This window comes from Notothenia rossii, assembly GCF_949606895.1.
Source record: "Notothenia rossii genome assembly, chromosome: 3".
NCBI classification, from domain to species: Eukaryota; Metazoa; Chordata; class Actinopteri; order Perciformes; family Nototheniidae; genus Notothenia; species Notothenia rossii.
In genome coordinates, this window is record NC_136901.1 from 94,609,076 (window position 1) to 94,625,584 (window position 16,509).

A 16,509-nucleotide genomic window follows, 5' to 3' on the forward strand; every position below is an offset into this window, starting at 1 on the left:
CCGCTTTATAGATGTCACAATTTAACAATGTTCTACATCTTCTTTTACTGCACAGTTCCCACACTTGTTACTGTCACTTTTCCCCATGATATACAGCGTACTATTCAAAGCCGTGTGATTTATTCGGAGTCTAGCCATCATGACTTCCTCCCTTCTGTTTCTTTCTTTATGAATATTAATTGTAATTGTATTTTGTACTTTGTGATAGTCCTTGCCTTTCTGGTCTTTCTCCCACCTTTTCTGCCAGATCTCCATCCCTTTCTTCTTAATGACTGCTTTTCCTTCTCCTTTACCAAGTTGAACTGGTAATGTTATTTGCTTTTGTAGTGCACTTTTTGCTAATCTATCAGCACACTTGTTCCCTTTCACCCCCTCATGTGTAGGCACCCAGCAGAACTGCAGATCTAAGCCGCTTCTGTGCAGTCTTAACAGGCTATGATTCAGTTCTATGAGAATGTCTTCTCTAGTAGTTGTTGTTGATTGTATGCTTTGTAATATGGAAAATGAATCTGTACATATCACCACCCTATCTGGTCTGACCTCTTCAACCCACTGCAATCCTATTATTACAGCAAGTATTTCTGCTGTATACACTGATAATTGATCAGATGTTCTTTTTAAAATAGATATTTTAAAGTCTGGGATGTATATGCCAACTCCAACACACTCTTCCTTGTTCTTAGAACCATCTGTATAAATGTGTAGGTAATTGTAATACTTTTCGTTCAGATACATACTCGTTTTAATTCCCACTTCATTTATTTGCCACTCTTTTTTCCTTTCTATGATATTCATATCTATGTTAGCTTCTGGGAACAGCCATGGGGGAACACTGCTAATTGGAGCCGAATAGTTTTGAAGAGCCCCTCAGGTTATCTTTAATCTTCTCCAAGTTCAGGTACATCTTTAGATCTTTAAGCCATAGAGATGCTTTAGGTGGTATCGAAGATTTCCATTCTAGGAGTATTCTTCTACGTGCTAAAATAGATGCAAAGGCCATACTGTCCTTAGTTTCCCCCCTTATCATTTGGTGGCCAGGTAGTACTCCAAAAATGGCAGTTTGGCCCTGACTGTTATCCATCCCATAATAACAAGATGCATTACATTAATGCACATCTCCTCTCCTCTCTACCTCTTTGAAATCAGCACAGCTCTCCACTTCAAAAACACTTTATAGTATTTTTCAGATGTCAATATTGTTGTTATTATAGTCTTAAGACAGTTTATCAAATAGCTTTTATAACATTCCTATCCATTTTGTTTTGCCAAGTATTCTTTTTGTCTGTGTCTCTATATGCACCACATATACCAGAGATCATTCATGTCTAATTTATAACCCTACAGCGGGGTTATTTTGGTGAAAGCAACGCAAAAGTAATATAAAAGTAGTGTAACTTATTACATAAAAAAGACAGTAATATGTAATGTATTACATTTTGGACATAACTTGCCCAACACTGTCTCTCAGTGCCAGGGGCCCCGGGAAGTACTAATCCGGCCTTGGGTACGGCCTTGACTGTACTTAAGTACATCTTTCTGGTATCAGTACTTTACTCCACTACTTATTTTTCTGACGACTTTTTACTTTGACTTCTTACATGTTGAACCCAAATACCTGTACTTTCTACTTCTTACATGTTGAACTCAAATACCTGTACTTTCTACTTCTTACATGTTGAACACAAATACCTGTACTTTCTACTTCTTACATGTTGAACACAAATACCTGTACTTTCTACTTCTTACATGTTGAACTCAAATACCTGTACTTTCTACTTCTTACATGTTGAACTCAAATACCTGTACTTTCTACTTCTTACATGTTGAACTCAAATACCTGAACTTTCTACTTCTTACATGTTGAACTCAAATACCTGTACTTTCTACTTCTTACATGTTGAACACAAATACCTGTACTTTCTACTTCTTACATGTTGAACTCAAATACCTGTACTTTCTACTTCTTACATGTTGAACCCAGATACCTGTACTTTCTACTTCTTACATGTTGAACTCAAATACCTGTACTTTCTACTTCTTACATGTTGAACACAAATACCTGTACTTTCTACTTCTTACATGTTGAACACAAATACCTGTACTTTCTACTTCTTACATGTTGAACTCAAATACCTGTACTTTCTACTTCTTACATGTTGAACTCAAATACCTGTACTTTCTACTTCTTACATGTTGAATACAAATACCTGTACTTTCTACTTCTTACATGTTGAATACAAATACCTGTACTTTCTACTTCTTACATGTTGAATACAAATACCTGTACTTTCTACTTCTTACATGTTGAATACAAATACCTGTACTTTCTACTTCTTACATGTTGAATACAAATACCTGTACTTTCTAATTCTTACATGTTGAATACAAATACCTGTACTTTCTACTTCTTACATGTTGAATACAAATACCTGTACTTTCTACTTCTTACATGTTGAATACAAATACCTGTACTTTCTACTTCTTACATGTTGAATACAAATACCTGTACTTTCTACTTCTTACATGTTGAATACAAATACCTGTACTTTCTACTTCTTACATGTTGAATACAAATACCTGTACTTTCTAATTCTTACATGTTGAATACAAATACCTGTACTTTCTACTTCTTACATGTTGAATACAAATACCTGTACTTTCTACTTCTTACATGTTGAACACAAATACCTGTACTTTCTACTTCTTACATGTTGAACCCAGATACCTGTACTTTCTACTTCTTACATGTTGAACACAAATACCTGTACTTTCTACTTCTTACATGTTGAACCCAGATACCTGTACTTTCTACTTCTTACATGTTGAACACAAATACCTGTACTTTCTCCTTCTTACATGTTGAACCCAGATACCTGTACTTTCTACTTCTTACATGTTGAACACAAATACCTGTACTTTCTACTTCTTACATGTTGAACTCAAATACCTGTACTTTCTACTTCTCTCTACTCTGGTATATTTTCATGCACGGACACGCATGTTCCACAACACACAAACTGAACAACACTCAATTTTCCGATCGCTACCAGCGTCCTTGCGATCTTGTTATAATAACAAGTGCACGTTACTGATGCAATATGGTTGAGACCATTCGGGCCTATTCTAGAGGGGTGCAAGGAATAGTCCAAGTAGTGGGGGAGTTTTATACAATATGTTTAAAACATAAAAATAAAAAGGTTTAAAAAAGTTATTGTTTAATGTTTTAAGGAGGTGACGCTACTCAGCCAATCAAATCGGTGCAGTCAGCACGATAGATTCAAACACACAGAGAGACACGACAAGAGGATAGAAACAGTCGGAGTAATTTCAGATGGCGGAAGGTAGACAGCGAAAACAGAGCATTTAATTAAATTTTCTCTTACTGGACCTCTTTGAAATGCAATTGAATACCCCTGCATTATAGCAACAACAACAATAATAATAATAATAATAATAATAACAGCAATAATAATTGGGAGGGGGGGGCGCGGCTGTTCTTATGTTCTCTGAGGGGAGGCTCACCTACCCACACTTTGAAAACCCCTGCTTTTGTTTGAATGTGTGTTTGGTGACGTGATCGTTATTATTTAGAGTCATTGCGTGCCTATTGATTTGAGCACGATCCGTGGATCCATCATTTCCTGGTCTTCTCTAAAGAAGAGGGACCAATGGAAACGTTGTCATGTTGCCGTTGTTCAGCATTCAACGATCTGAAGGTGAAAATAAATGTGAAACCTGAAAAAACAAGATTTGAAACTGAAAAAATAATTGTTTTGAGTCTGAAAACGAAAAATCTGTGCTGAAAAAAATAAGGATTCAAATATCAAAATATGTATAAAAGTGAAATCTGAAAATAAATATATTAACCAAAAAAATTGCTGAACTGAATCAAAATCATATTCAACCTGAAAAATTATTTCAAATACTTTTTTTTCGTTTGAATACATCATTGTATTTTTCAAAGTTCAGGATAAAAACTTGAACTTTCAAATAAATTGTATTTTTTTTAATGATCAAAACTTATGACCCTGAAATAGCTCCATACTCCAACACTTCCCTTTCTCTCGTTCTTCTTCCTCATGCATTGTTTTGTTGGAACTATTATTGGTTATTTTAATCCCTCTCTTTGGACAATCTGATCGCCATGCTTTGTGATTCCCCCCACACTGACTATACTTTGGTTCCTTCTCAGTTTCTACCGCTGCACAACTTATCCCTATATTTGCCACAAATCACCAAGGCATGTCTTCAGACCAAAGAACTGTGACCAAACTTACAACATCGTCTGCACTGTATTGGCTTGGGTTCAAACATCCTCAATGGGTAACTGATGTGATCCAGGAATACTTCGTCCAGCATCGAAGTCCATAGAGACTTGGCTTGGGAAACGGAAGGTCACCGGTACGAGTCCCCGAAAGACCAAGTGCAACCGATGTGTCCCTGATCAAGGCACCTTTGACGCCACTGCTACCCGGGCAGTACATATGGCAGCCCACTGCTCCTAACACTAGGATAGGTGAAATGCAGAATGTACATTTCCCCTCTGTGGGACGATTCATGGTATATTCTTCTACATGTACACACTTCAAATGCTGTATTATTTACTGGAGGAACTTACACTATACCTAACTGTTTATTATATAATTGTTTTCTGCTACTTAACACCTCAACATTATATCTCATATGAAAATATGGAACTTTTTGTGGCACAATTTGATTTTACAGCTTATTTTACAGATTCAGATTTTTATACAAAATAAAACCAACTTGTAAATTATTTCGTATTTCAACAAAAAATAAACTACCAAGCAGCATAGCCAATAATGTTATTAAAAATAGCTCCAACTTTATCAGTTTGAATATTAAGGTGATGAACAAATTGATAAATACATAATTATAACATAAATATGATTTATTAATAAATGAGTACTTTTAAATGTGGTATTTAGATGTTAACACTGCAAAAAGTATACTAATTTGTAATATTTGTATTCTTTCTATATCCCTGATAATCTTCAAAACCCTTTCTGGTTCTTTGAAGGCTCTATCCAGACTATCTTCTGGTTATTCTCTGCATCAATCCCTATTATCTCTTGCAACAACAAAAAACATCTTGGACATAACCGCAAGACTGTAACCTCTTCACATTCTGTTGAGATTGTGAGTCAATTACCAGCCATATCTCACTCATTGCTGTTTTGAATCATTAATATATGGATGTCAGTTGAACTGGAGGATTTAACATTTATGCCATCTGCTGGAAAGAAGACGTATCGCTCTGTTGGCGTCGTTTGGACAACAAGAACAGAGTGAAGCTCTCATACCATAAACAATCTTTGAGTACAGATCCCGTCCTGCAGAGAGCACACAGCCCAACAGCACGTTTTTGGTCTAGCGTCACTTTCCAAAACGTTTGCATTAAGACACTAAGACTAGCTGGTCCATTGTAAAGGTCAGTCCACCTTAAATGAGCAGTGGGTGATCAGCAGGTGAAAGGCAGGACACGGGAACTTGGTCCTGAGGAGATGTAACGATTATTAAATAAGAAATAGTCGAGTCAAGGGGTCAAAGAAATGAACATATGTGATTATTAGTGAATCGGTTGCAGATGGGTGAAAACAGGCTTAGGGAGTAACGTATTACATGTAACGGCATTAGGTCAAATCATCCTATATGGAAACTTGGAGCCCTCAATCCAAATAAAATGGTTCATCAACAGTCAGTGGTTAACGTATACATCAGAATGACAAAAACATTAAACATGTTGTCCACTTATGTTGATAAAGATGGAGTTCATTTAAGTCTTATATGGATGTTGTACAACAATGTTAATCCAGTCAGACAGATTTCTCTCACGTGTGAACATTCATAAGACTTACTCATTGTCCTCTCCATCAGCTTCTGTTTCCATGTGTTCAGCTGAGCTGCTGATTGGAGGCTCTGCCTCTCCGTTATCCTCAGTTTGACTTTCATTAAGCTGTGAGGACTGATGACCAACACACTTGTGCCTTTGGAAATGATTACACCATTTAAATCTTTTGTCACAAACATTGCAGCTGTATATTTTCTCTCCTGTGTGGATTCTCATGTGTGTCTTTAAATTTCCACTACGTGAAAAAGCTTTCTTACAGACTGAGCAGCTGTGTGGTTTCTCTCCTGTGTGGACTCTCATGTGTTCCTTTAAACTTCCACTGTGTGAAAAAGCTTTCTTACAGACTGAGCATTTGAATGGTTCCTCTCCTGTGTGGACTCTCATGTGTGTCTTTAAATGTCCATTGTGTGAAAAAGCTTTCTTACAGACTGAGCATTTGAATGGTTTCTCTCCTGTGTGGACTCTCATGTGTGTCTTTAAATGTCCACTGTGTGAAAAAGCTTTCCTACAGACTGAGCAGCTGTGTGGTTTCTCTCCTGTGTGGACTCTCACGTGTGCCTTTAAACTTCCACTCTGTGAAAAAGCTTTCTCACAAACAGAGCAGCGAAAGGGTTTCTCTCCTGTGTGGACTCTCATGTGTTCCTTTAAACTTCCACTGTGTGAAAAAGCTTTCTTACAGACTGAGCAGCTGAATGGTTTCTTTTCAGCACTACTTTGGGGATCACTGAAAGACTCTTGTCTATTTTTCAGTGAGTTTGAGCCTGAGGCAGGTTCTCTGGTCTCCTTCCAATCAGCACTGTCTTCAGTGTCAGGTTCAGAAGAGTCATCAGTGTCTTCAGAAGAGTCTCCAGTGTGGTCCTCAGTCTTTGGTTGTAAACTGCTCTCTGGATCTGAGTTCCTGGCTGGTTCTGGTCCTCGACAGTCCTCTCCATCAGCTTCTGTTTCCATGTGTTCAGTTTGTCTTGGATGAGGCTGTGAGGACTGAGGTTTTTCTTTCTCATCTTCACTCTTCACAGGGTCAGGAGTGAAAGTGGACTTGGTGATATCAGCCTCCTCCAGCTCCTGAAGCTGCTCTCCCTCCTGACTGATCCTGAGTTCCTCCTGTTCCTGCTTAATGTGTGGGGGGGGCTCTGGGTCCTCCTGGTCCAGACTGGTGCTCCACTCCTGCTGGTCAGGGAGAGGCTCTTCTTTAACCACCACCAGCTGCTGGACATCTGCAGGAAACAGGAAACACACTGTTATGTCAGTCTTGGACAGTCTAGGGGAAAGCATGCTCGTGAACTGTCAACGGGGGGGGGACGGTTCGCCGTGTTATGCATGGCTGCTGCACCTCGCGGGAGCGTGCACAACGTAAAGCCAAAACTCACAGACATGTCAAAGATTTGTACGGCACAGTTAGGTTTGGAAACGGTATAACTTCATTTTTGGAGGTCATGCATAACACGGCATAAAACATTTTATGGCACCCTCTTATGTCATAGTAATGATGGCTCAGTAAAATGTTCCCTGTCAGTGTTTCATTTACGATGTTTCTTGATTATTTTGTATGTTGCATTTTACTGCTGTTCATGTTTAAAGTTGCGCTTGTATAAATGATTATAGATGAGGGAACCTGCTAAATATTAAAATATGTGTGTTTTTTATATACAGTACCAGTCAAAAGTTTGGACACCTTCTCATTCAATGGTTTTTGTTTATTTTTAATTCGTTTCTACTTTGTAGATTAATACTGAAGACATCAAAACTATGAAAGAACACATATGGAATTATCTAGTTAACAAAAAAGTGTTGCCAAGGAATGCAGCGGGTTCGACTGTCTTTCTAGTAGCTCTCTAGCCCCGTCCACGAGTAACGTTTCCACGTCAGGTGTTATGTATGCTAGCAGCAACACACGGAGTTAACTCAATTATACAAACATGGGGTAATGATTAGAGGTAACCGAGTTATTTATTTTGTTAAAGTTTCAGCTATTCTGTTTACAGTTCTGTCATCACATTATTTAATACGATTTGTTAAAACACTGTTGTTTCTTTTGATGTGAAATATTATTTATTTAATTTAAATAAAAAGCAATGTTAATTTTGGTCAAAATGTGTTTAGTTAATTTAATAATATATGTGTTTTTGAATCAAGTATTCATCTTTATTGTCTTCATTGTTAGCTTCCACATGCCTAAAACAACCTCAAGCTAAATCTAAAAGTTGCTAAATAAGAGCGTTTGAGAAATTGTGCAAGGCATAATAGTCAGAATAGTCGATTAATCGTTTCATTAATCGATAGATTAATCGATTATCAAATTAGTCGTTTGTTGCAGCCCTAGTAATAAGGAATCTCCCATAACAAGGTCGTCACCTGGAATGGTTTTCCATTAACACATGTGCCTTGTCAAGAGTTAATTTGTGGAATTACTTGCTTTCTTAATGTGTTTGAGGTAGGGTTAGTGCACAGTGGAGAGCCCTATTTGACTACTGTTGTAATCCATATTATGGCAAGACCCACTCAACTCAGTGAAGAGCAACGACCGTCCATCACCAATTTAAGAAATGAAGGCCAGTCGATCCGGAACATTTCAAGAACTTTGAATGTATCCTCAAGTGCACTCACAAAAACCACTGAACGCTATAATAATTCCACATGTGTTGTTTTATAGTTTTGATGTCTTCAGTATTAATCTACAATGTAGAACCAATTTAAATAAATAAAAAACTTTGAATGAGAAGATGTGTCCAAACCTTTGACTGCGTCTGTTACTAGTGTATATACGGAGCCCCAAAGGTTCATGGAGAGAGAAAAAAAGACGCTGTCAGCACGCTTCTCCATGTTTGTGATTGGTCAAATGTTGCTAACCCTGTCCCTTTCACGTGAACGCGCTCTCAGCCGGAGAGAGAAACCCTGGTTGATTTACTGAGTTGATCACACAGCTGTGAGCCACCTAAAAGGCCCAGGCAACTATATAAGGATGCTGTTCGTCGATTTTAGCTCAGCTTTTAACACCATCATACCTGACATACTCGTGGAAAAACTGTCACGCCTAGGTTTCCCCTCCATCTTATGCGCCTGGATAAATAAAGAACCGACTGAACAAGAAGCTGCTGGTGTCCTTCTACCGAGCGACCATCGAGAGCGTGCTGTCATACTCCATCTCGGGGTGGATGCACTTTATTTACTATTTTTATATCAATATTTTAAACTATTTATCCCCCCGTATGTTTGTTTATGTTGTCTGTCCTATTGCCGTGTTTTTTAGTGTTATGTACGTGTTTGTATTTGTTGCACTCCGGGACAGAGTTGCACTCTGAATCTCGTTATACTCTGTGTATAATGACAATAAAAGGCTTTAACTTAACTTTAACTTTGATAACCAGCTTCGTAGGACCGCTTAGCGAGATCGCGTTTGTTAGGGTTAGTTAAGCCGGGTAACTCAAACATATCCAGGGTCTGTTGAACTGGCTTCGTCGTACAGGGCACTGGAGGCAGTAACGTGTAACTCAGCAGAATCTGAGAAGAGCAGCACCAGCTGCAAAGAGCTGTGCCTTTTACTGTTTACTTCACTGTGTTTCCCTTCATTAGAACAGCTGGATAGAGATCGAGGCTGCTACGTCTAACCACACACACCTCTATTGAACTGCCTGATTATTCCCCCTATTACTCGTTTCATGAAGGAGATGTCCAGTCACCAGGGCGCATGATGTGTGTGTGTTTGTGCTCAGCTCCGCTCTGTGTGTGTGTTCGGTGTGTTCGTGTGTCCGAAACCAGCATTTGTTTTCAAATTACCACGAACAGTAATTTACACACATCTGGTTCTCCATAGTTATATGTGTATTCACAAGTGAAAGAAATGTGTTTAACCTTAATCTCGATGTATTGCTAAAGTCCTGCCGGAGTGCCCCGGAACATGCGAACAAGAAAGTATATCGTGAACGCACAAATTAATAAAACGTGGCCTAGTTTTATAAATGTTTCTCTCTATGAACCCTCCAGGGCTCCGTATGTACATCTCTCTCAAAATATATATTCTTTGAATTAATTCAAAGTGTTTTTTTTATTTGCTTTTTACACATTTAAAAAGCACATTAAAACTAAATGATCAATGTATGTCACATTTAATCAACTCGTGCCTACATGTCTGGTTAATATTTAAATCAGTGCATTAAATGGCATATTATTCAATGTATGTATTATTTTTTAATATATTTATTTTGGAAGGTTTGCTCTTCCGTAATAAATTATAATTATTATAATTAAGTACAATTGTCTCATAATACTTACATACTTTTACTTAAATAAGATATGCATGCAGTACTTTAACTTGTAATGGAGTATTTTCAAAGTGTGGTGTTTATACTTTTACTTCAGGATCTACTACCTGCAGTAATGCTGAAGTCCCTCCCCTTCCGGTGGAGCTCCATGGGACCTTATTTTGGAAGAATTATGTATTGAAGTCAATGGAGAGAGAAAGATTATCTTTCGATCCCGTTTGAATTGTGCCACGAATTACACATGTGATGTTTGTCAATTTAAAAGATAATTTTACCGCTCAATGAACTACATTTCTGGTCTCGCGCACGTCACCAACACCAAGACGGCCGTCACGTTGGCACATTTCACCTCTTTCTCTCAGAATAAGGCAAAGTATTGAAAGAGGTGAAAATCACTCCAAGTTTGGGCATGTTGAGAGCTGTACATACACACAAGGGGAGTTAGTCGGTTCCGTAAGAGCCAGCATGCGGGACCGGCTTTACATGGTTTCGGTGAGTAACACGAGTATAATGTGTAACGTAAATGACATCACTTACGCAACTTTGTAGTCTTTCTAGTCGCATATTTTTCATAGTCTTATATTTTAACGGTTTTACGACAAACTATGACTTTTTTGACATGGAAATTATTTTTTAAGATCGACAAACATCATATGTGTAATTCGTGGCACAATTCAAACGGGATCGAAAGATAATATTTCTCTCTCCATTGACTTCAATACATAATTGTTCAAAAATAAGGACCATGTAGAAGTAGAAGGCCGGGACTTAGCCTCTCTATACACCGAGCAAAAACCACACACAGTGCATAACAACGGACTCCAGCACACACACACACACACACACACACACACACACACACACACACACACACACACACACACACACACACACACACACACACACACACACACACACACACACACACACACACACACACACACACACACACACACACACACACACACACACACACACACACACACACACACACACACACACACACACACACACACACACACACACACACACACACACACACACACACACACACACACACACACACACACACACACACACACACACACACACACACACACACACACACACACACACACACACACACACACACAGTAGGGTGGGCTCCCGCTCGAATGCACTAGAATTTGAAAATACCCAACCGGAAAAAATCTGCCCCTTTCTTCAGACTTGCTTACAGAGCCCCTCCTCCAACACACACGGACGCGCACATGACCAATGAGGGCACGAGATAAGTTTGTGCACAGATGGAAGGCTGACAGGCAGGTAGGCCATCCAGTTACTTTAGCCGGGCCGGCTCAGATGATTGGTCGTGCTTTTTACAGCGCTACAGCTTCCACAGATGAAATATTTGTATGTATTTATTGTCAAAGCATTTAATGTATTCATTGCTATCGGGATGTTAAGAGCATTCCATGGAATATAACAAAAAGTGTTTCTGAATTGAATTACCTACCCCACCTTTAAGATGTAAAATATGATTTTACCAACAATGAGGAATTTACATTAATAGAAGTAGGCTATCAAGGTATTGCTAATATCTGGCTACATAATGTGGCTTTCACACCAGCGCTTTTCCCGTTATAGCTCCGTGCTAGAGCTTTTATGGTTCAGCTCCGGTTTCCCTTTTCTGCTCCCGCTTTGTTCACACCATAGACTGTATATATAAAAGGTTCACACCACACAGAGCCGGGGTGGTACTGCGTCATTGCCTCATTGTTTGCATCATGACGTAACTGTTTACGTGCCTGCTTCATAAAAGCCAAACCGCGCGGAAATCCCTCACATCGATAACAACAACAATGGCCGATTGTATTGAAGCGCTGTTCGCTTTGGTTATGCTCTTACGAAACGGAAGGCATGGGACGACTTTACAAGGGACGACTTTACTGGGAACTTTACAAACATCACATGCGAAATTCAAGACTTCTTTGCGGTCTTCAGGAGGTTGATCCCGCCCATGCCCCTGCCTCTTAGCTCCGGAATCCGGTTCGTTTCCAGCTCCAAAAAATTGTCGGCCCAGAAGCAAGAATCCGGAGCTAAGAGGCGGCGTCGCTTACGTCTCTCTTACGTCGAGGCGTGCAGGAAACGAAACACGCATCCCCTGAACATTGGTCGACTGAAGAGTCTCGTCATGCCTGCCTACAAGCAGTAGTGCTGAGCAAAGTGACTAGAAGGCAACCACACACTTATAATATTGTATATAATATTATAAGGCATAACGCCCCTTTCACAGATTCTGCGTAATAATGCCCTGCCCCTGCATCTTCTATTTCAATCTTTTTTGCAGATTTAGCGATTTTAGTGAGAAAGAATTCCGAGATACTTTTTTGTGCCTATGTAACAGAGTTATAACGGTTGGTGTAAAATCCTGGTTAAATTGGAGAATTACGCCATCTGGTGTTACAAACGTGTGCCTGCATTACTGTAGCTTTGTAACCGCAATGGATTGTGGGAGATTCTCATACCACATGAGGATCTCTTGAGAGTAAGGTGCATGATGCATAATAAGAGCTGGATACAACGTGGGAGGCGGGGCCTCATTCATTCCTATGAGAGTTGCTCATTGGCGCATGATGATAAAATGCCCCAACTTTTGAGAGAGCGAAACGTCACAGATTACCCAGCATGCCTGAGAAGTACTTTAACCAAAATGCTCGTTCACATCAAGCACGTCAATTTGCGTACACATAACAGCACCGCGCGTTCATGACAGAATGGTAATGATTTGTTATTATGATGGATTTTATATTAGCGAGGCGGCAGTTAGCAGCTAGCGGCTAGCTAATAATTATGCTAATGTACACATCAATCGTTATTTACTTATATTACGCTGTAACAGGATCTAGTGATATCCAAGCAACAGAGCTTTGTTTAGCATGAAATAATTATTGCATATATATATAATATATATATATAATAAATATATATATATATAATATATATATAATATATATATATATATATATATATATATATATATCAGTGCAATAAGCTTCTTAGTGCAATAAGAAGCTACAGGGACGTTAATCTAACGTCGGTAATATTAACTTTATTTAATACAACATTTAAGTACAAGATTTAAATCCTACAGCCCATGTAGTATATATCCATTATTACAGCTCCGTGGGATGGCAGTAAGGTGATATGGGTCCGTTCTTATTGTGCATCCATGGGTAAAGATAAACTCATGTAGTGCTGCACATGTAACATGAACTTGCCGGGCGGCGCTGTCCCGTGGGTTAGATGCACGTTCATAATGCAGAGGGAAATAACTCTCAGAATAACGTTATTAGCACATTTTTACAACTTGAGGAACGAATGTTTTTAATAAGGGCTATACAAGTGTTCATGCTGGGTAGTTTATTTAGTTTAAAAAAAATTATCCAACGATTTATAAACCACTCGTGACAAACGTGATCTGTCTCTTCAATTTGTGTCAAACACAGACCTTATTTGGAGCTATTTTCCAAAATCCTATGGAGAAATTGCATTGCTTTTTATCGAAGGAACCGGAAGTGGTAAAATGCTAACTTACTTCCGGGTTTTAGGACGCGTCACTGTGGTTCTCTATAGCTAATTTGAGCTAATAGGCTAACGTAAGCGTGGTGCTATCTCTCCACCATAACGCAGCTCACGTGTCCATTTTATGTTGTCCATTGAAATGCAGGTATGTGAGTTTTGTACACCAGTTTGTTTATGTTTAATGTTTCACATTTTATATACTACCACTATACGATCATTGTTGTGCTGTTGATTATTGGACACTTATTTTGTAAAGGAGATTTTCATACCGCGTGAGGATCTCCTGAGAAACGCAGCTCACGTGTCCATTTTATGTTGTCCATTGAAATGCAGGTGTGGAAATAAACTGAAGTAATCACCAGCTCTGAGTGGTCTGTTGCCGAGCCGACACCACACCGGGGTTACACCATGTCAGTTACTCGTCACTTGTGTTGTGCGTCACTTTAAAAGTAGCTGACTAAAAACTAACTAAAAAAACATATTTTTTATTTTTCTTCCCTGAAGCTAAATAATTTATTTTATAGTTTAAAAGTATCATTTGAATAATAATATAAAATATATTTCAGGCACAATAAAATGTAATCAAAAAAGATGTCAAAAAATTAAAAAATTTGCAGGCAGAGGAGCTCCGCCTGCCTGACGCTAGGGGGTGCTGCAGCGCCCTCAGCACCCCCCTTCCAGCGCCCCTGGTCTAAAGTGTTATTAATGTGATAATAAAGTGTTACTGACGAGTTTAAAGTCTTAATTAAGGGTAAAGGGAACAGACCTGCTCTGTGTATCCGAAGCTGAGGCTGTAAAACAGCGTCCAGTAGTTTCTGGAGTCTCTTGTTCTCCTCTTTGGAAAGAAGCAGCTCCTCCTCGAGCTCTGCTATTGTTTGTTCAAACAGAGCAAATATCTCTTCATTAGTAGCAGTGAGTCCATGCTGCTTCAACGACAGCAGCATTTGGACTTTACTCATGTTTCCTAGATCACCTTTCTCTGCAGACTCCGTTAAACACACCGTTTCTCTCTCCGTCAAACTCTCAATCTGACTAGTGTTGCTAACGTGTTTCCAGTTAGCATGCTAAGCTAGCTCCTATAGTCCGAGGTAAAAGCTCCAGAAAAAAGAGCACAGAGTCCATTCAGAGGTTTATCCAGACACACAGATGATGGATCAGTAGTGCTGGAGCTCACACACACTTTCTCAGGAACACAAGAGAGAACCGTAGCGACGAGACGACATGGAGGGCTCGAGTTATGTGTGAGCCATTGGAAGCTGAGCTCCCACAAGGAGGGGCATGGCTGCGTCTATCTTCTTCTTCTTCTTCTTCTTCTTCTTCTTCTTCTTCTTCTTCTTCTTCTTCTCTTTAATGGCGAATCGCTTCCACTTGGAACATATATCGCCACCTACTGTTTAGTTATTAAATGTTCCTACTAAATCCTTGTCCTCAGACCAGTGCTTTTGAGGAATTTGAAGATCAGCTTGTTTGCTTCATTTCTTGATTTACTTTCAAATATTGCCTTGAAATCCATGTCCTTGATGTTGAGTTGTTCCAGTGCAGTTTTCAGAATGAATCTTTGTCTGTTATAATCCGGGCAGCTAAAAAATACATGATGTATTGTCTCTGGTTGTTGGCAACCATCACAATTGCCATTTGGATGTTTTCCAATCAGATGCAGTGATGAGTTTAGTCCAGAGTGTCCCAATTGTATCCTGCTGTTAATGCTCTGCTCTCTTCTACTACTTCCCCAAGTGCTTCCTGTTCCTACTTCCCTTTGTATCTGATATAAATGTCTTCCTTTGGTGTTACTGTCCCATAGTTTTTGCCATTGTTGCTTGATAACCACTTTAGTAAAAGATTTGACTTCTGCTCTACTGATGGGTACCATAATATCAATCTGGTTTGCTTTCAAACCACATTTTGCCAGTTGATCCACTACTTCATTCCCTCTAATGCCCACATGCGCTGGAACCCACACAAATTGAACAACAATTCCCAGATGAACTAACCTAAACATGCTTTGTAAAATTTCATGTAAAATATCCTGACGACATTCTGAAGAGAAGTTGTTTATACTCTCCAGAGCTGCACTGGAGTCAGAGCAAATGACCACTCGCATTGGCTGTATTTCCTCTACCCACTGAAGTGCTAGAGAGATAGCCATCATCTCTACTGTATATACTGCAATGTGATCACTTGTACGCTTTCCCACTTTGACTTTTAACTCAGGAACATAAAATGCACAACTAGTTAGACAATTTTCTGGATTTTTGGATCCATCAGTAAATATTTTTATAAAGTGCCCATATTGTTCATGTAGAACAGTGTTCACATAAGCCTGTACATTGATTTTGTTTTTCATTGAATGTACCCGTTTCAATAGTGATAAATCTACTATAGGTTGAGGTAGCAACCATGGTGGAACAGCTGATAACAACACCGTCGGACTAATATTCCATTCTTTAACTTTGAATTCCTTACATATTTCCGAAACACAAAAACAAAAACTTTCTTTTTTAATTTTGTTACTTTCCCAACTTGTTTGTACAGTTTGTTTAGTAGGGTGAGTATCTTTATGACCCTGTAGATTTGCCCAGTAATGAACAATTAACTGCTTTCTCCTCAAAGAAATAGGTACTTGTCCGACCTCTACCTGAAGTGCCGACACTGGTGTAGATCTTACTGCCCCACAGCATATCCTTAGTGCTTGTGCCTGGACTCTATCTAATTTTTGAAGAGAAGAGTATGCAGCTGACCCATACACTATTAGTCCGTATTCTATGGCTGATCTAATTAAGGCCGTGTATACGTTCCTCAAAGCAGCTTTATCAG

General features: G+C 39.0%; 2 protein-coding genes across 2 annotated transcripts in view; one reads left to right on the forward strand and one right to left on the reverse strand.

Moving 5' to 3' along the window:
- The window catches only part of LOC307032686 (uncharacterized protein), a 528,358-nt gene that overhangs the window by 193,328 nt on the left and 318,521 nt on the right, over window positions 1–16,509 (forward strand). The gene's annotated exons all lie outside the window — the stretch shown is intronic.
- LOC307034399 (uncharacterized protein) lies at window positions 4,444–16,265 on the reverse strand. Its single transcript, XM_079673242.1, has 2 exons — window positions 14,462–16,265; window positions 4,444–7,086 (listed from the first exon to the last, which is right to left on the reverse strand). Exons 1-2 carry the CDS (start codon window positions 14,652–14,654, stop codon window positions 5,876–5,878), a joined length of 1,404 nt encoding a protein of 467 aa, XP_079529368.1. The 5' UTR covers window positions 14,655–16,265; the 3' UTR covers window positions 4,444–5,875.

Bases quoted from the DNA above. Each gene is read 5' to 3' on its own strand.
- LOC307034399 (XM_079673242.1), bottom strand. From the start codon at position 14,654: ATGAGTAAAGTCCAAATGCTGCTGTCGTTGAAGCAGCATGGACTCACT. The intron at 7,087-14,461 runs GTCTGTTCCCTT...TGTTTCCTGCAG, and splicing joins GCTTCGGATACACAGAGCAG to ATGTCCAGCAGCTGGTGGTG.